Source organism: Leptinotarsa decemlineata, unplaced genomic scaffold, assembly GCF_025532065.1.
Source record: "Leptinotarsa decemlineata unplaced genomic scaffold, Ldec_3_MD MMD2_P_RNA_scaffold_1, whole genome shotgun sequence".
NCBI classification, from domain to species: Eukaryota; Metazoa; Arthropoda; class Insecta; order Coleoptera; family Chrysomelidae; genus Leptinotarsa; species Leptinotarsa decemlineata.
Window position 1 is genome coordinate 4,883,775 of NW_027412523.1, and position 20,202 is coordinate 4,903,976.

General features: G+C 37.3%; 1 protein-coding gene and 1 long non-coding RNA gene across 9 annotated transcripts in view; one reads left to right on the plus strand and one right to left on the minus strand.

Annotated features, from left to right (window-relative positions):
• Positions 1–20,202, plus strand: part of Mhcl (Myosin heavy chain-like) — a 251,902-nt gene that overhangs the window by 188,270 nt on the left and 43,430 nt on the right. For 4 of the 5 annotated variants that reach the window (XM_074181078.1, XM_074181121.1, XM_074181233.1 and 1 more), the window contains one exon: positions 18,963–19,235. In XM_074181078.1, coding sequence (XP_074037179.1) covers positions 18,963–19,235 — 273 coding nt within the window. Of the gene's footprint in view, positions 1–10,286; positions 10,439–13,605; positions 16,135–18,962; positions 19,236–20,202 lie in introns of those variants that run through there. The other variant, XM_023166893.2, reaches the window with a different exon arrangement.
• Positions 1–20,202, minus strand: part of LOC141485365 (uncharacterized) — a 134,012-nt gene that overhangs the window by 112,789 nt on the left and 1,021 nt on the right. The gene's annotated exons all lie outside the window — the stretch shown is intronic.

The following is a 20,202-nucleotide window of genomic DNA, read 5'->3' on the forward strand; positions in this document are numbered from 1 at the left end:
TTTCGGCTAAAATGAATAATCTCAAAGTGTCGAGTTTGTACATTCTATGCAGTTCTTGCTCAGCAATTAAACTGGAAATATTGTGCTTTAACATGGAACGCCATCACTTACCATTGGCTGAGATGAATAGAGCTGTAGGGCTTCTTCAAGGTGGCATGCGACAAAATGATGTAGCTCTTCGTTTGGGGGTCTCCCAAAGTGTTATCAGTCGATTGTGGCGGCGTTTCCGTGAAACTGGCAGTCCAGCCGAACAATATCCAGGGCGAGGACGCGCTACAACTGCAGTTCAAGACCGATTTTTGGTCTTAACCGCAAGAAGACAACCGACAATCACAGCACCTGAGTTGGTTAACGTGTTGCAGCAGACGCACCAGGTAACCAACCATTGGTCGTGATACTGTCAGAAATCGACTGCATGAAGCAGATCTCCACAACAGAAGGCCACTTAGATGTCCACCTTCGTCGAGAGGCAATCGCGGTAGAAGATTAGAGTGGTGTCAAGAAAATCAAAACTGGGATGCAAATGATTGGGCCACAGTTTTGTTTACAGACGAATCCAGATTTGGATTTCATCCAGATTCTCGTCGAGTAAGACTGTGGAGACGACCTGGAAATAATGAACGTTTGAGACACGTCCAGGAAGTCCACACATACAGAGGTGGTACAGTAATGATATGGGGCGGAATCATGATCGGCGGCAGAACCGATCTCGTTTTTCCAAATCGCTCCCTCACAGCTCGACAGTACCTCGACACCATTCTTCTACCTATCGTCCGCCCATATTATGTGATACTTCGTTAATACATTAAGATAAAAATAAATGAAAGCGGCCATATCCTATCAAAGCGCATAATAAGAAAATTTCTCTTTGTTTTTTTCAAACTCTTCCAATTTAATCAAAGTCTCGATTCGCTCTTACTTCGTTCTAATTTCCTTTCTGCCATTGCTTTTTTTTTCGACATTCGCAGGAAAATGTCATTCAAAACTATTCGTTTCGTCATTATAAATAATTCCATTGCATTATCGAATTGTCTATAATCAAGCGATCATTATTCAGTCGAAGCCCTTGATTAATAGTTGTGCCTTGTAAAACACAGAAATTACCAATATGCATTACGCTTTCACTCTTGGCGTTTTGAACGTAGTAATTGATAAATACAAATACACAATAGGAACCGAATCAATTTGTAATATTACGTCGAATACTTTCCAATCGACTTATTGTTTTCAGTTCGCGATTCTCACAGCTAATTGATGCTCATTTTCGATTTGTTCTTATGCGAGAAGTGATATCCAATTGCCTTCAATATTTTAATGTTATCGTTTGTTTGAAGGTGGTTGACAATGTTTTGTGGTGTATTTCATCACTTCGGACTTCCATTGTCTAATATAATATACACACATCGGAAAAGTCTAGGGATATTTTTATAACATACTAAATATCATAAAAATAAATGCATGAGGTCGTTTAATTTCGATTAAATTGGTACACTCGACCACCCTGTAGATTTCTATGGGTTGAACAAAGCCTGTAAAAACGGTAACTAAGCTTTTTTCAAGTTTTTTACAAACTGTAGGTTTTCGGCTAAAATGAATAATCTGAAAGTGTCGAGTTTGTACATTCTATGCAGTTCTTGCTCAGCAATTAAACTGGAAATATTGTGCTTTAACATGGAACGCCATCACTTACCATTGGCTGAGATGAATAGAGCTGTAGGGCTTCTTCAAGGTGTCATGCGACAAAATGATGTAGCTCTTCGTTTGGGGGTCTCCCAAAGTGTTATCAGTCGATTGTGGCGGCGTTTCCGTGAAACTGGCATTCCAGCCGAACAACATCCAGGGCGAGGACGCGCTACAACTGCAATTCAAGACCGATTTTTGGTCTTAACCGCAAGAAGACAACCGACAATCACAGCACCTGAGTTGGTTAACGTGTTGCAGCAGACGCACCAGGTAACCATTGGTCATGATACTGTCAGAAATCGACTGCATGAAGCAGATCTCCACAACAGAAGGCCACTTAGATGTCCACCTTTGTCGAGAGGCAATCGCGGTAGAAGATTAGAGTGGTGTCAAGAACATCAAAACTGGGAGGCAAATGATTGGGCCACAGTTTTGTTTACAGACGAATCCAGATTTGGATTTCATCCAGAATCTCGTCGAGTAAGACTTTGGAGACGACCTGGAAATAATGAACGTTTGAGACACGTCCAGGAAGTCCACACATACAGAGGTGGTACAGTAATGCTATGGGGCGGAATCATGATCGGCGGCAGAATCGATCTCGTTTTTCCAAATCGCTCCCTCACAGCTCGACAGTACCTCGACACCATTCTTCTACCTATCGTCCGTCCGTTTGCTGGTGCTGTTGGTGAAAACTTCCACCTAATGCACGATAATGCTCGTCCACATGTCGCGCGTCTAGTGACTGACTGGCTCACCAACGAAGGAGTTGATGTATTGCCATGGCCAGCACAATCACCGGACCTGAATCCCATCGAGCATGTGTGGGACATGCTTCAACGAAGAATTACTCCGCATATGGGGAACATTCACACAACGTTTCAATTGAGAGAGCTTTTAATCGCTGAATGGGCAAATGTGACTCAACAAGACATTGATAATCTCATTTTGTCGATGCACGATAGATGTAGGGCCGTAATAAACCAGCTTGGAGGCCATACTTTGTACTGATTCCAATTTTTTTTGTATTATGATTTTTTTTCGGGGTGCCAAAGAAGAGCCATATTTTTTTTTAGTTTTGCTTATATGCACACTCAGTATTTTTGACCACTTGATAAATTTTGTTGTAAGTTACATTCGTTTAATAATCACCCGTCAACTTTTTTTTCCCTAAAGCGATCTAAAAAAAAAATATTGCCATTTTTAAAATATCCCTAAACTTTTCCGATGTGTGTAAATTGATTTGAAAACCCTGAAAAAATAAAAAGATTAACCGAAAATAACAATTTTATTAAAACAAAAAACTGAAATTACAAGGAAATAACATACAAGCTACAACCAGAAAATGAAAAATTGAAATATTAATAAAAGCTAAAAATTCAGAATATTATTAACAAAATTGAAAAATGAAAATTAAAATTAAAATTAAAATTGAAAGATTCCAAAGCAAGTTACGTCACGACGTTTCGATTGTTAGTATCCACAATCGTCTTCGGGTGATAACTGGACTTATTCCTTCAAGATCTGACTATTTCTTACTCGGGTGCTTTCACCTTTCCCCTCTTTCCTCTTTTCGCTTCATTGGTTTTAGCGGGAGATGACCGTTTGGCGGGAGTTGGTCGTTTTTCGCTTGATAAGAGGTTTCCATATGTTACGTATCTCTACGCAGGCTTGACTAAATGCGTTGTTGGACAACATATTCGCGGCTTCTTTGAATTTTCTTCTGAACCAGGCTTCCTCTTTGTGGATGATTTCAGCTTGAGCCCATTTGATATTTGATGAGTCCAAACATGCTCTGCTATTCCGGATTTGCTGGTTTCTCCTCGCTGTGTGTGTTTTTTGTGCTCAGCAATGCGAACTTTCATTGGTCTCTTAGTTTCACCGATGTATGATTCTCCGCACTCGCAGGGTATCCGGTAAATGCAATTCTTGGAATCGCAGTCCGGGTTTGGTGGCCTGGTTTTTGTGAGGCTGCTACGGATAGTGTTCCCAGATCTGAAGCAGGTCCTGATGTTATAGTTGGACCCAATCCTTCTTATACTTTCCGATAATCCTCTGATGTAGAAAAGGACAAATACTGGTTGTGGCGGCTTCTGTTCCTTGTGGAGCTCTTGCTGTCTTCTAGCTTAAGCCTGTTCTATCATCACTCTGGAGTAACTATTCCGTTGAAAGTCATTTTTGATGATGCCTATTTTTTTTTCGAGACCTTCCTTTGTCATACAGAGCTTGAAAGTACGTTCTAGTAGAGTCTTGATGATACCTCTCTTAGTCGATTGATGGTGGTTGGATTTCTGGTTCAGATACTGTCCTGTGTGAGTGGGTTTTCGATATACAGATGTTTCCCATTTAGTGTCGGTCCTCTTCACCAATACGTCTAAGAAAGGCAATTCGTTGTAGACCTCCTTCTCCACTGTGAAAGTGATGGAAAGACTTACGTTGCTGATGTGCTTCAGGAAAGTTTTAAGTTCTGCATTCCCATGGTTCCTATTATGAAGGTGTCGTCTACGTATCTCAACCAGACTCGGGTTTCTTGTGGGCTTCTTCAATGGCCAGAGTTTCAAACCACTCCATATATAAATTGGCTATAACAGGTGAAATTGGCGATCCCATTGGCAATCCCTCATCTTGCGTAAAAAATTCGTCCTTCAGTTGGAAGTAGCAGTTTCGTACGTAACTTGGTGTACGTAACTGCTTCCTGATGGGGAAAAATACCATTCAAGCGAATCAATGGCTTGAAAAGGTTAACCAAAACAATAGCGAAACCATATGAATTGAACTTCGAATTTCTTTCACATCCACCGTATTCACCAGATTTGGCTCCAAGCGACTTCTGACTGCTCGCAGTCCTCAAAAAATGCTCACTGGTAAGAAATTTTGTGCGAATGAAGATGTAATTGCTGAAACTGAGGCCTATTTCGAGGCAAGAGATAAATCATTCTACAAAAGTGGTATTGAAATGTTAGAGCGGCGTTAATGATTAAAGCCAATTTTGAACAAAATTGGCCCGAGACTTCTCAGCCCATGTGTTACAATCTGAGATATCGTTAATCCCCAGCTCAGAAAAGTTTCTACTATAAAGTGATAATTGAAAAGACATTTATACGGATACGATATGAATTCTTCACTGACTTCAAGTATTTCATGCACTTTTGATCCACTCGATTCAAATTAACATCTTAGGTGTTGTCGCAAAATGACACTATTGAACGAGAAATGAACTCAAGCGGTCGGACATGCCATGCAACACGCGTGATGAAGAAAGGATGCAATTGCGTTATTACGTAGCGTTTCATTTTCAAGGTTGAAATAGCACTCTTTGGGTTTTCGGATAGAAAGGTACATATTGACTATGTATTGAAACAATTGAACGATATCCTTGAGCAATATCGTTCCATTCCTCTACTGCTGCTGCAATCAACTCTCTCCTGTATTTTGGGATAAGTTAATACGTTTGTTGACTGCTCTACGAACAAAATCCCACATGGCTTCAATATGATTCTGATCCGGCGAGTAAGGTGGCCAGTCTAGTTGAGTAATATGCCCTTGTTCCAGTACCCCTTAGCGGGCGTTGTCGTCCATGGAGATAAACAATGGAGCTTTGTTTCAGTGACAATGAAAAGTAGAACCGCACATCCGACGTAGAATGAATCCAAAACAAGCACTAGCGTCACCGACTTTGTTAGTGAGACGCGCGTTGAGAAGAGGATTGCAGTTCTGGTGTATGGGAGCAGTGACTGTTTTGAATTTGTTTCACTTTCATATTTTGTATGGATACTCTCCGATGTTATGTGGGTTACCTTTTCCAGTTTTCTTTTAACTTTGTTTTCAACATTCACAGGATGTTCGACTGTGCTATATTCGATAGAACTGACCTCATTACTCGGGCTATAAAATAAAAATAAATTAACGACGTGAATTATTTCGCAGAGTAAATGAGCCAAAGAACTATTACATGTTATATATTATTAACAAAGCTAGATGTTATCTATAATACCGACGGTCAGTGTAAACCCCCTTTTTCGAACGTAAATTCCTATTTTACGGTAAAACATCGTTAGTCTTACGGTTTTATAGTGTTCGATTCATATAATGAGTATTAATTTACTGCCGATACTATGTTTGTAGACACTATAGCGAGTTCGTCAAATATTTAGAATAATGCAGAAACGGAACTTCGATATTTACTATACGAGGTATGTTAACAAAATAGAGGAATCATCAAGACTCTACTGGACCGTGCTTTTGTGCTCTGTAATACAAAGGAAGGTCTCGAAACGGAACTAGGCATCATCAAAAATGACCTGCAAAGAAATGGTTACTCCAAAGTGATGGTAGAATAGGCCTTAGCTAGAAAACAGCAAGAACTCCACAAGGAAGAGAAGCCGCCACAACCAGTACTTGTACATCAGAGTACATCAGAGGATTATCGGAAAGGATAAGAAGGATTGGGTCCAAATACACCATCAGGACCTGCTTCAGATATGGGAACACTATCCGTAGCAGCCTTACGAAAACCAGGCCACCAAACGCGGACTGCGATCCCAAGAATTGCATTTACCGGATACCCTGCGAGTGCGGAGAATCATTAGGTTAGAATCACCCAAAGCAATGAATAATCTTTCAGTTATGTGGCCCTCAATGAATGTCTCCTTCGTCATAACATTATAACTCTACAAGAAAAAATCAATTTGGATTCCAGAGCAACAAGAGCACACATGATGCAATATTCTCTTTCCTGTTTGAGATGTATTCCAATATGAATGATGGAGATGCTGCTGCAGCAGTTTTTTGAGACCTTACAAAAGCGTTTGCCTGCGTTGATCATAAAATACTGCTACGTAAGCTGAATATCTATGGTGGTTTGAGTCGTATCTAAATGGTCGCAGTCACATTGTAAAAACGATTAAATGTTCAAACAGTATTGAAATAAATACTGGTGTACCACAGGGATCGGTTCTCGGTCCCATATTGTTCCTGTTGTATATTAACGATTTGATGAACATCAGTATATCTGGAACATTCACCCTTTTCGCTGACGATACCACTATATTGTAGCAAAGAAAAGGTGTAGATATACTTCAATGCGACAATAGCTCGTGATATACAATCTACTCTCCCTTAATATTTTTAAAACAAATATTATGACGTTCAAATGTTCTCTTCAGAATTTATCTGTAGCGAGAATGTACTAAATTTCTGGGAATGTGACGGTGGACTGAAATTTGACGCTCACATCAGAAAAATGAAAAGTAAAATTTCCCCCGGCTGTTATGCAGTGAGAGTTATTGCTAGAGAACTGGGAAGTTTATGTTTGTTTGAAGGTGATTGACTTCCCATTGCCTAATATATAAAATGATTTGAAATCCCTGAAACAACTTAAAAAGAAGAATTAAAAATAAATAGCTGTAAATAACAATTATATTTTATTTATATGTTATTTACAGCTATTTATTTTTATTTCTCCTTTTTTAGTTGTTTCAGGGATTAGACAGTGGAAGTCCGAACTAGTGAAATAGAATGTTTATACTGCATATCACGCTTTGATAGAGTCTCACTTTACCTATCCCTTGCAACTCTCTGGTCAAGGACTCCTTATTTTACAATAGTGTGAAAATGTATAACATCTGCCGAGTTACACTAAAGAGATAAATATTCATACCAATCAGAGTCAGAAAAATTATTAAAGAAATTTTGAGTAGTAGACCCTATTACAGTTTGACTGAGTTCTGTACCGATCATTTTTAACTTAGCATGTTTTATGTGTATGTATGTTTCAACCATTGTTTGTGGTTTTTTTATTCAGTGTTTTTATACTTTAGTATAAAAACTATATTTTTATATTTATAGGACATTTATGTATTCTTTTATATTTATTCAACAACTTTGTCAACAAGACAAGACAAAAACAAGAGTTTTTCTTTGGACAATAAAGTATATAATAAAAAAATAATAAAGCACCTCGTATCCAAGTTGAACATATTTGAAAAGGATAATTTGGAATATGTAACGTAATATTTGACATTTCATAAAAAAAACTAACATTCACATGCCACGCTTCTACTCTTCACCGGTATATAAGAGAATACTTCATAAAATATCAGTACATCGATATCTTAAACTTTTATTCGAGAAAAATTTCAATCATTCCCTACAAAATTTGAATAAAAAATCTATGTGACTTGAATCGTAATTTTGTGTTATTTTTCATCAGCTGGTCACCCAATTTATTTTTTTTATAACAAATTCATTCATTTACTCACAGTAAAACATCAAGAATGATGAATATTCATTTCGGAATTTCATGTTGATTAGTTTTTTTGGTTCAACAGCGGTCAAAGGCAAATGTTTCTCATTCTTCGATAAATAATTCAAAATCGAATTTCTGATGGAAATGTAAAGATGTTCAATAATTTCAAAAAGGCCGCTGGCCATATGTCACGATCGTAATCTTTCCGTATGATTTATAAACTTATTAATATAAATTGTCATGTTAATATAAAGCAACATTCTGTAACGTGTATCAAACGAGACTAACGACAGAAATTACCGATAAATTGTTATTCAATTACTTTGGACAATCCTAATAAATTCTTAGTGAATGGCTGGCAGAAAAAAAACCGAGATCGTTGACTACTTCACGCTGCTGCGGATGCATCATTCATCCTGTCTGAAAAAAGCTGCTATTCCAATTGAGTTTTAAAATATATTTCCGGTTACGAGTTTATTGCATTTGCCCAAGAATCCTGTCGATTGATTTAGGTTTACGAACGTTTGAGTAACACATTTTATCACAATACTTCTCCATAAAAACTCACTAGCGAGCCGCTCCGGCTCCGCACGGGTGCAATGCTGATACTAAACATACATATAAACGCGTACAATATCTGCTAATCATAAAGTGCTATAGGCGAATCGCAGCCTTCGACGCGCTACTTATATGCTGCCGGCCCCCCGGCCGGTACCGCCGCGACCGCTATATCCATGCCTTTTAATTGTGTAATGCACAATGTATTTGAGGTACTTGTCAAAAAACAACAAATAACTCATAGTTCACCACACAGAAAAATTTCTCCACTAACTGTACTAACACGATGTTCACTACACGAGTTTCTCGATGTTATTGAGGTCTCGCTCCACTCCGGTGATCTACTGGGCATCAAATAGAGTTGCCAAGCTGCACCTAAAAATTTATGGAATGTTCCAAGACATGCGCTGCAATAATAATAATAATAATAATCGTTTTCACATATTCTATTTTGAATTATATTCATCTCATCGAAATGTTTCTCAAGGATTTGCAATCGGTAACTGCGTCCTGTTGATTTCTGTCTGTTTCTGATATCTCACTTGTTAGTTATGGAGTATCCACATAGCTCCATTTTCGGACTACTATCATTCGCTCTATAATGTACACCAATATTCATTTATTTGCATTATATTTTCATTACTGCTTATGACTGTACAAATCTTCAATTCGTAACTAAATTTATTATTTATGTCTAAGTGAGTGTAGATATTTGACCGTTACTGACTTAGCAAGTAAGCGATAGGTGTAAATCGCCATATTATATTTTTGTCAATAAAAATAGTCTACTGTCTAAACTCGAAATTTGTGATACCTACTTCTCATAGTATTTTATTGTAGCTATTAATTCGAAAATGCAGGCATGTTAGGCGTACACATTCTCGAACCATCAGTCCACTCTTTCGTAACTATGTCGTGAAGAAAATTTGCCGTTGTTCTTGTCTATATTTAGTTATTTGTTCTCAAGTATTTATCACGCAATTCCACTATTCTTGTGTTTTCCATAACTGCTTGACATTTGTTTATTATTTCTAATCTAAAACCTAGTTTCTTTATCCAATTCTGAATAGTTTCGTCACAGCAGCTCACGTTATGGGCTGAAGTATTCAATTTCTTCCTTATGATTTCAGTTGTAGGAATCTCATTGCTTTTGTAACAGTCGTATATTGTTTTTTTCAATGATTTTATTAGATGAACATCTACAGGTTTTGGTAATCCTGTATCACGTCGCGTCTTGCGTTCATAAGGTTTGGTTTTGACTATTTTACTTACAGTTGAGACAGGAATTTCGGTCAAATCTGATGTTGCTTGTAATAGTTTGTTTCCCTCGAAACCAAACTCGTTATTACTATTGGTACTTGTCCAAAAATGCATTTTAAACAGATAACAAAAATTTTAAGTTATTATAACTGCACCGATATCAAATTTCAACAGTCAAATTACGATCAGTTCCTGAACTGAACATTGACAACACGACGGCGATAACCATCCTAGCATTCTATTCGTCACCGTAACACGATTTCATATATTTTATGACTCGGTTAGTAAAAATTATCCAATTTACAGTCCACGTGAACTAGTTTGCTGCCGGTTCTTTTATATGTATTGTTTTTTTGTCCTTTAAGAGTGCCGACAACTTTAAGAGTACACAATATCGTTTACTACGACTATACCTGTTCCTCGACGCGCCAACTGCTTCCTGAGCTTTTCTTTCACTTGTTGCGGTTTGTTGTGGTACCGACCAACATCTGCTCTAATCGTCCATCGAGGAGGCGACGGTACTCCGCAGCCGGTGCAGTCGCTTCTTGTCCTTCGGTTGGTACTCGTCTTTGTGTGGTGAACGTCAACGGTATCGTGATTGAACGCGTTTTTCCGCCGATATTTGTGGCTTCTCGAAAATTGTATGTTGGAGGTGACAGTGAATGCAGTGGATATTTGTAACAGAGAGTGGTAATTTTTTCGATCTGGCGAAGAGACCGTTCTGGAGATTTTTTCGGGAATCGAATTATAATTGATTCTTTTCTGAGAATTTGATGCGGTTTGATTTAGACAAACCTTGTTTTTGTATGTGAAACTAATTGGGTGATACCGTATTTGTTTGAAGCAAACCCAGTCTTTTACGGAAATTGTCTTTTTCATTCAAACTTGACAATACCTTCCTATTTTCAAAAACACATATGCTTTTGGTGTTTCACGTTTGGAAACCAACAAAATTTATATTACCTGTGAAAAAATTTTGCCGACTCTTTTCTGATCAAAATTAACTTCTTTAAACGATATTTTTTTTGTGGAAGACTCAAAGTTTTATACAGTTTATTTGGGTTTATACCCTTCTCCAAGCTAAATCGACAGAGAATCTGCTGAAGAGTAGTCAAGGACAATTTAAAATGTTCACTGCGTTATATAAACTACTGGAAAGTCCAATTAGTCAGTAACTTGTATTCATAAATTTTGCCTACAAATTGAAAAAATCAATTGTCAAAAGAAATTAGAACCATCACTGTTTAAGGCGAGATTTTTATAGTGAAAACAGGTTTCGAAAACGGAAAAGGATTGTTTTCCGAAACGTTAACCACTGAAGAAAGCTAAGTATTATTTTTTTTTAATTTGTAGGCAAAATTAATAAATACAACAAGTTACTGACTTGTTTTGGAAGGTTATAAACCCAAAAAAACAGGGTTGGCAAAAACCAAGAATGTTTAAAAAAAAAACGAAATAAACAGGTTTTTTTGTTTAAACTAGGTTTATTTGGTTAGAACCAGGTTCATTTTATACAAAGCATCATAAGTCTGAATACTTTAGAAATTAATAAATTATTTTATAAATAATAGTAATAAACAATGAAAAAAGACAACTTTTATTTTTATTTACACACGCAAAAAATTAGTTTAAGAAATGAAAAACATCTTCAAACGTAAAATATTCAAAATTACAAAGTTCGAAAATACCAAGCCTAATGTATTTATATTTCAAGCTTTTATCCTAATTTTTTTTGATAATTTCACTTCTCTATCTCAACTTGTATGTGATACATACTGTATACGCGTCTGTTCTTCAATATGTTCCTAAAAAAAAGTTGCTGCTTTTTTGCGACATTGCGGAGTTTTTTCACCTGTGGGAAGCCCCAATATCAATACGAGCACCATCCAAAATTAAATATCTTCTTCACATAACATTTTATTTTTGAAGGAATAGTCTCTCGAAGGGATACACCATTTACATTTTTTGTATATTCAGGATTGATGGTAATTACTTCAGTTGTAAGGGTTTTCAAAATAATTACCTGCCAGGTATTGAATACTTTTATAGAATATTCTGGACTTCTTGGAAACTTTATAGAAATATGGGCTTATGTAGTACCATAAAAATTGTTCTTCCAAAGGCACTTTGTTGAATAGGAAATCCCTGGGTTCTTGGAAATTATTATGTACTTAATATGATCGTGAAAAGGAGGTGCTTCAAGTTAATCATTAATCAATTTAATTTTTGAGTAATGTAGTTTTGTGACCGAAAAAATATATTATTTGAGTTGATAATCACTCTGAAGAATGAGAATTCGATAAAAGTATCTAATTCAGGATTAACAAAAACCGTTCAACTAAAATTCATACAGTGTCATCCCCAAAGTATGCACCATATAGGAAACTTATTTATTAAGGGTTTTTTGACAAAATGTTATTCTTGATAAAAGTTTGTGAATCCCCTAAAACTAAACATGCACCAAAATACAAAATACAGTAAAACATACGTAATATACGAGGAGCTTTCAAATAATTGATTTTGAGACAAGTGTAAATAAAGTACTCTTATTTTGAAAAATCTCGGAAAATGTTATTTAAAAAAATTGTTCAACATCAAAAAATACATCTAGATTTGAAGTGATGGCTATTTAAGCAAAGTTTTATTTTTTTCCCATTTTTTTTAAATGGGGACTACGAAAAAGAAACTGCTAAAACAGCATCCTGTATACGACAGTTTATTTTAAAAACCTATATTACGAATTACACAACTATGGCGTTAACAATGGTCAATTTTTTGAAGAGTAAAATAATTTTCAAAGTTTTTGGTGCAGTTATTTTTATTTTTTGTTAACACAGAAAATTACTCAAAATTATACTGAATTGTAAATTGTAAAATTATACTGGGGATTTTTCCAAAATAATTCTCCAAAATAATCTCCAGAAAATCAATGAGTTTATTCCAAAACACCTATTTTATTTTGATGTTTTGTGATTTGATATAATTGAATATTGAGTTCTTGTTACAATACTGTATAATTTTGAGTAATTTTTGAGTAAAAATAACTTTGCACCAAAAACTTTGAAAATTATTTTACTCTTCAAAAAAATTGCCGTGTTCAACACCATAGTTGTGTAATTCGTACTATTGCAGGCATTTAAAATAAAGCGTCGTATACAGGATACTGTCTATTTATCGTTTTAGTGATTTTTTTTTTGTAGTCCACATAAAAAAATGGGTAAAAACATAAAACTTCACTAAGATGGCCATGACTTCAAATTTAGTTTTTTTTTCTGAACTACTTTTTTAAATAACATTTCCCGGGATTTTTCAAAATAAGAGTACTTTACTCTTATCTCAAAATAAAATATTTGAAGGATCCTCGTATATTACGTGTGTTTTACTGTATTTTGTTAGTGCATGTTTAGTTTTAGGGGATTAACAAACTTTTATCAAGAATAACTTTTTGTCGAAAAACCCTTAATAAATAAGTTTCCCATATGGCGCATACTTTGGGGATGACACTGTATTTAAATCGAATTAGGATAGATTATCTGGAGAAACGCTTTCAAAATTTACCAAAACAAAAGTCTTCCTTTTCCATTTCACCCAATCTTTTTTGTCATCATTATATTTAGATATTGTTTCACAGATATTTTTCTCCATTATTTTGTATTTCTTGCCAACTAAACCAAAGTTCAGTTCGAAGCCGAAATTTCTCGAAGTATAGCCTCGAAGAAAATAATTGATCTTCCCAAAAGAAACGAAGTTACTGTTACGTTTCACATTAATTCACATTTTAATAAAAACTCGACCCAAAAATCTCCAGAGTGTAGTCCATAAAACACAAGATGAACTATCACCTCGCTCAATTTCAGGAGACCGTTAACAACTTTGGAATCGGATACGAAGAATTCCAAGAGAAATTCTTACCCATATTTGAAGAAAAGTTTCACATCATTCGTATGTGCATAATTCAGATGTGGGCAACGTTTCATAACTCAGCTAATTAAAAGAGGAAAATAAAATTTGCGTGACCGAGTAGTGTAGGAGTATCAAAAATGCTAATACCGTTCCAAAAATAACCCGGCATATACCATTGTGTTACTAACCTACATCAAGATTTAGAATAGAGGATGATTTACGCAGACTATGACGAGCCTCATATTAAAGCTATCTAGACCGCGACTGATTCTGTAATTGAGTAATTAAATGCTGGAACAGCTCTGAAAAAAGATATGTCTTCCGCTAAGATGCAAAAGTTCAATGCCAAGAACTCCTCTACGCCTCTGATCAAGAAGATATACGAAACGCCTAGAAGGTGGTTGGGAACTGAAAGAAATTCTACGTTGAAAGCTAAACGTGATGTTGTTATCATTCACAAAAAAACAGACCGCACGTACGAAAACGTTGAATACCAAAAAGGCGATAAAATCAACAAAAAAGCGGAGGAAAATGTTACGCTAGTGGATGTCAATTTCGACAAAAGTCAATCGGATAAGTTGAGAATAGTTATCAAAAACTTCGACAAAATACTGGACGAGTATGCCAATATCGGGGTTGAAACTGCTAATGCCACTTCCACCCCAGCAAAACCTGATTTACCGGTGCCTAAAACCGATAAGCCAAGTGTTAGAGGTGACACCAAAATCCCGAAACTGGTGAAAGCAAAGACTTGCAGCATCATTGAATCGAAGTGTATCTTGAAAAAAAGCAATTCGCAGCCACTAGCTACTGAAGCTAGCGGGACTTCTGAAACCGATAAACCACTCAACAAAACAAAAAGCATGAGCAACTTGGACGGTACCTTTCAGGGTGAGAAAACTTTTGACAATTTCGACGAAGCTTCGATTCATTGCAGTGCCAATAATGATAAACTTCCAAGAACTCCTGAACCCAATCGAAACTCTGAGAAGGAAGTCTTGTCAAATGTTAGAGCAATGGTTAAGAGACTGAACAGTTTAACTGATACGAAAGAGGATCTTATAACGTCCGACGTTACTCCAAAACAAACAATCGCTAAAGCTAAAAGCACTTTGGACCTCAGCTCCAACAGCTCCAACAAAAAACTGTCGATTTGCAGTAAGATTCCGGTCAATACGACCTTGAGAAAGAACTACCCCAGCATTCCCTGCGATCTAAACCATTTAGATCCAGACAGAAGTAATGCTCGTTCTAAGAGGCAAACCCTGAATGGAAATTTCGCTAAAAGTACCCAAAACTTGACGGAAAGTACCACTTCAAAGTTGTCGCTAGCCAAAAGTACCCAGAACCTTTCAAAATCCGGCCAGTATTTGGGAAAAAGTGTTCAGAATTTGAGCAACACATACAAAATGTCTTTAGCCAAGCAAGATAGCACTTCAACAAAAAGTAGTGTTCAGAGTTTGAAGCAAACGCAATTGAAAAGTTTGGATAAATCAAACAGAACTAGAAGTGTACAGAATCTGAACCAAAAAAGTCTATCGACCAATGTTGCAACTAAGATTCCCGACAGAGCGCTGGACAACAGTAGGAAATTGCAAGTGAGATCAAAATCTGTGAGGAATCTCTCTAAAAACTTCGACAGTGACAAAGAAAAGCCCAAACCAGTGAAACCAATACTCAAAGTGGAAACTAAAATAGTACCTAACTCTCCGAAAATTCTGAGTAGAGGACTACCCGCAGACCGAGTAGATGGGACCGTTTCTGTATTGAAATCTGTAGAGAAGTTGTCCTCCATTGGAAAGAACGAAGAGGTAACTCCAGAAGATACATTTATAGTTCTCAAAGCTCCAAACGAGAAGGTGAAGAATGTAATACAAAAGCTGGAAGTGAAGGAAGATGACAAGCCCTGTCCAAAACCGAGGCAGTTGAGAACAGACACGTTCGGAGTTCCTGCCAAAAACAGCGTTGCCAAAAACATGGACAATTTCGCTAGCCACAAGGCTCGAGTTGAGCCCAAGTTTTCCAAAGAACCTGTCGCAACAAATAAACCTACAGGCACTTTCAAGAAGAAACAAATGGAAACGATCAAACTGAATCTGAAGCGGACTCAAGATTTCCTCGAGAAGCTCAAAGCAGAAACTGGTGAACACACGGAATACTATCTGGACCCTATTGATTTTGTTCAAGAAAAAAATGGGAATGATATCTATTTGATACAAGAGTCTCAAACTACTAAAGAAGCTGTTGCAGTTCTTGATGACAATTTGAAAAAACACCTAGACTATAATTCGGACAATTCTGACGACTCTGGTCATATTTCCAATGAAATCGAGTTGGATTGTGATGATACGAATCCGTCGTCTTCCACTTCATCGTTGAAGAGTTCCGGATCTTTGACAACGGTTTTGGATGTTTCCATTATTGGTGGAGATAGCGGTATCGACTTGACCAAGGAGGATTTGTCTTTCAACAAAACAGATAAGGTACACAATAATTTTAGAATTCAAAGTTTTCACATTTTTTTATATTTATTTGGAATTCTCGACCATAATTTATTTTTAAATTACATGGTTTCGTGGGAGATGACCGTTTGGCGGGAGTTGGTCGTTTTTCGCTTGATAATGAGTTTCCATGTGTTGCGTATCTCTAAGCTAGCTTGGATGGACAGCATGCATGGACAGCATGTATGCGACTTCCTGGAATTTTCTCCTAAACCAATATTCCTCTCTGTGTATGATCTCAGCTTGGGACCACTCGATGTTATGTTGATGGGTCCAAACATACTCTGCTATTCCTAATTTGCTGGCTTCCCCTCGCTGTGTGTGTTTCTTGTGCTCAGCAATGCGAACATTCAATGGCCTCTTAGTTTCACCAATATAGGATTTTCCGCATTCACAGGGTATCCGGTAAATGCAATTCTTGGAATCGCAGTCCGCGTTTGGTGGCCTGGTTTTCGTGAGGCTGCTACGGATAGTGTTACCGGATCTGAAGCAGGTTCAGATGTTGTACTTGGAACCAATTCTTCTTATCCTCTCCGATAATCCTCTGATGTAGGGAGGTGCAAGCACTGGTTGTGACGGCATCTCTTCCTTGCGAGTCTCCTGCTGTCTCATTTTTGATGATGTCTAGTTTCTTCTCGAGACCTTCCTTCGTATTACAGAGCCCGAAAGCTCGGTCTAATAGAGTCTTGATGATTCCTCTTTAAGTCGATTGATGGTGGTTGGATTCGTGGTTCAGATACTGTCCCATGTGAGTGGGTTTTCGGTATACATATGTTTCCCACTTAGTGTCGGTCCTCTTCACCAAAACGTCTAAGAATGACAATTCGTTGTGGATTTCCTTCTCTATTGTGAAAGTAATGAAAGGTCTCACGCTGTTGATGTGTTTCAGGAAGGCGTCTAGTTCAGTATTCCCATGGTTCCATATTATGAAGGTGTCGTCAACATATCTCAACCAGACTCGAGGTTTCTTGTGGGCTTCTTCAATGGCCAGAGTTTCAAACCACTCCATATATATGTTGGCTATGACTGGTGAAAGTGGCGATCCCATTGGCAGTCCCTCATCTTGTGTAAAGATGTCTCTAGACTAAGATTTCATACATGCATTTGAGCTGCGTTTGTTTGAAAGTGGGTAGCAATGTTTCAAACCACTCAGCGAGAAGAAACCAGCAAATCGGAAGTAGCAGAGCATGTTTTGACTCATCAACATAACATCAAGTGGTCCCAAACTGAGATCATTCACAGGGAGGAACACTGGTTTAAGAAGAAGTTCAAAGAAGCTGCATATACGCTGTCCAACGACGCATTCAGCTAAGTTAGCGTAAAGATACGCAACATACGGAAACCTGTAATCAAGCGGAAAAAACAATCAACTCCCGATAAACCGGTGAAGCAGGGAGAGGGAAGAGGGGTTGGATGAAAGCATTCGACTCACCTATAAATGGTTACGTTGAATTGCTTGATATTTCAGTTATTCATTTCAATTTTATTTAGTCTTTGATATATTTCAAATCATATCAGAATCATATTACACAATAGAAGTCCGAAGTAATAAAATTCACAATTGAGCCACGTTGAAGTTAATCGACTCCCAGGCACTTTGCTGTTTGGGTCGGATCTTTCCTGCACTGACGAGAGGTAATACCTCGAGACCGGTCTGCAGGTGATCTACTCGATTGATTTCATCATAGTCCTGCTGCTGAATGAACGGGAAATAGCGAGACTAATCTCTGTCAGGTATCTTGCATAAGTGCCGATATAATTCATTGTCCAGCGTGGTATTAGCCGGGAAAGTAGTTGTTTTTCGGCAGGCATTTACCAGAACCTACTGTCTTGATACGTTAGTCATATCCTGATGACTGAAGAGTGTTTTCAATAGATGAATCGGAAGTGTTCAGAACATAAAAAGTATTTCTCAGTGTTGATGTTCATCAGAACCTTATTTTGAACTGCCACTTTCACTGTCGGCAGTTTCAGAATTCATTCAGCGTCTCACGCAGAAAGAAATTGTTTCCTACAATAAATACAAAACACTACTCTATTTCCCATTCACTGAATTAAATACCGATTCAAAAAAGAAGTGAATAACAATGCTTTTCATTGATAATGAGGATGTTAATATTTATGAATAAACTGAAGAGGTCACTCAATTTGAAGAAGGGTGAAGAAATCTGGGTTAGCGAGATAAAACGCCGTGTACCCGGCTATACCGAGTGAATGAAATGTTTAATTCAAATGAAAAGTATGTCGAAGTTGCCATCACAGTTTTTATGTGGCCGTTATAATTGATGCCTGCAAAGACATTCCTGCTATTCGCCAGAAGGGTTTCAAGACTGAGGTGCCGTGTTATTTGTAAAGTTACTTGAATAAATAATTGTTTAACTGTAATATTACTGCGAGTGATACAGGGTGTAACTAAATATGTGTTAAACATTGAAGGAGGTGATTTCTCATCGAAAAAAAGAGTGGATCTTTCATATAAAGAAACTTCATTGGAGCATCCCTTGTTAAGATACAGCCCCTCAAAGCGGGTACATAAAATTTGTATAACAATTTTTTTCACAAGCACTAAAAAAGTTACAATATTGAAATTAACCTGACGTTTTGTACTACCAAAAAGACACATAGCCAGAAACTAAATTTGCGTCTTCAGAAGATTAACTAGACTGCAGATCCTAATTATTATACTGTAAATTTGTCACTTTCCACTTGTTTTTGTAACTCCCACATTTTTTTCATTGGACGACTGATTCCATCGGTAGTATACAAACTCAACACATACTCTGTAATATATATTTTTCTTCTAATTCCAGATTTTCTTCAGAAATGGCGTCATATCCCAGCTCGAAACACAGCGCGACGAACGTCTCGCCGGTATGGTGGTCCACCTTCAGGCACACTGCCGCGGTTACCTCGCCAGAAGAAAGCTGGCTCAACGAAAACTTCAAGATATGGCGGTGCGCTGTATACAGAGGAATGTCAGAAAGTTCATAGCTGTTAGGGATTGGCCGTGGTGGCGATTGTTGGTGAGAGTTACACCGTTGCTGAACGTTCACAGGACTGAAGAGCAATTGAGGATAAAAACGGTGAGTTCACAAAGAAACGTAATACGCATTATAAAATAGGTTCTTGTATTTGTTTTTTTTTGTTGATCTGTTACATTGTTTTACGTCCGGTTTGAAATGAATTACTTTGATGAACGTTCTTTGACGTAACTGTTAAGTATGTCGGTTCGAGTTCAGCTGAACCAACCACAAAAAAAAGATGGGTAGTGTCACTGTTTTTCGAGTTTGAAAGCCGTGGATTTTTGGAATTTCTTCTTCCGATGACAAACTTTTTGGCTTCGTAAAGCGTATTTATGCCTTTTCAGGTAATCAGTTGTATTTGCACCTGCACTTGTACCTGTACTTGAACCTGGAACAATAACAGTCTTGCCGCCTGTCGTTATTCTGTTCGTTATTCTCGACAAATCCGCTGTAGCTGAACATGCTCTCAACAAGTAAGGCACTCACATTATCCATAGTGAAACTCAATAAAACTCACAATTTCTATCCAAGAGTATATAGAGAGACAATAGAAATTCAAAAACAGGGTGAATTTCAATAGAAAATAAGAGACAATGAACATTATTAAAATCTGGCTACCTGTCCTTAAAAATACACAAACAAGAGAAACCAAGCCACGCCCACCAATAATAATATAAAACCAGAGTCAAATGCCAGCATCATAGTTCAATAGATCAGAAAGTAAATGAACTTAGAGACTGACTTTCGACCAAAGAAGATCAGATGTCATCCCCGCTCCTCCGGATTACACAGTAATCGCGTGGAGAAATTTCAACTCAGGGCACTCAACCCGGGAGGGGGCATCATAGTTACTGCGTTTGGAACAACGGGAACAACTCGAATACCATCTCGGGCGATGCTACCATATAACTTTTGGTATGTCTACCGCAGTAGGCATAAAAACCTGTAGACCAGGGCCAAAAACCTCGGAAAAGTGAACGTTGTTTTTATTTCGTTTCATCACAATCGAATAATATTCTCCACTTTG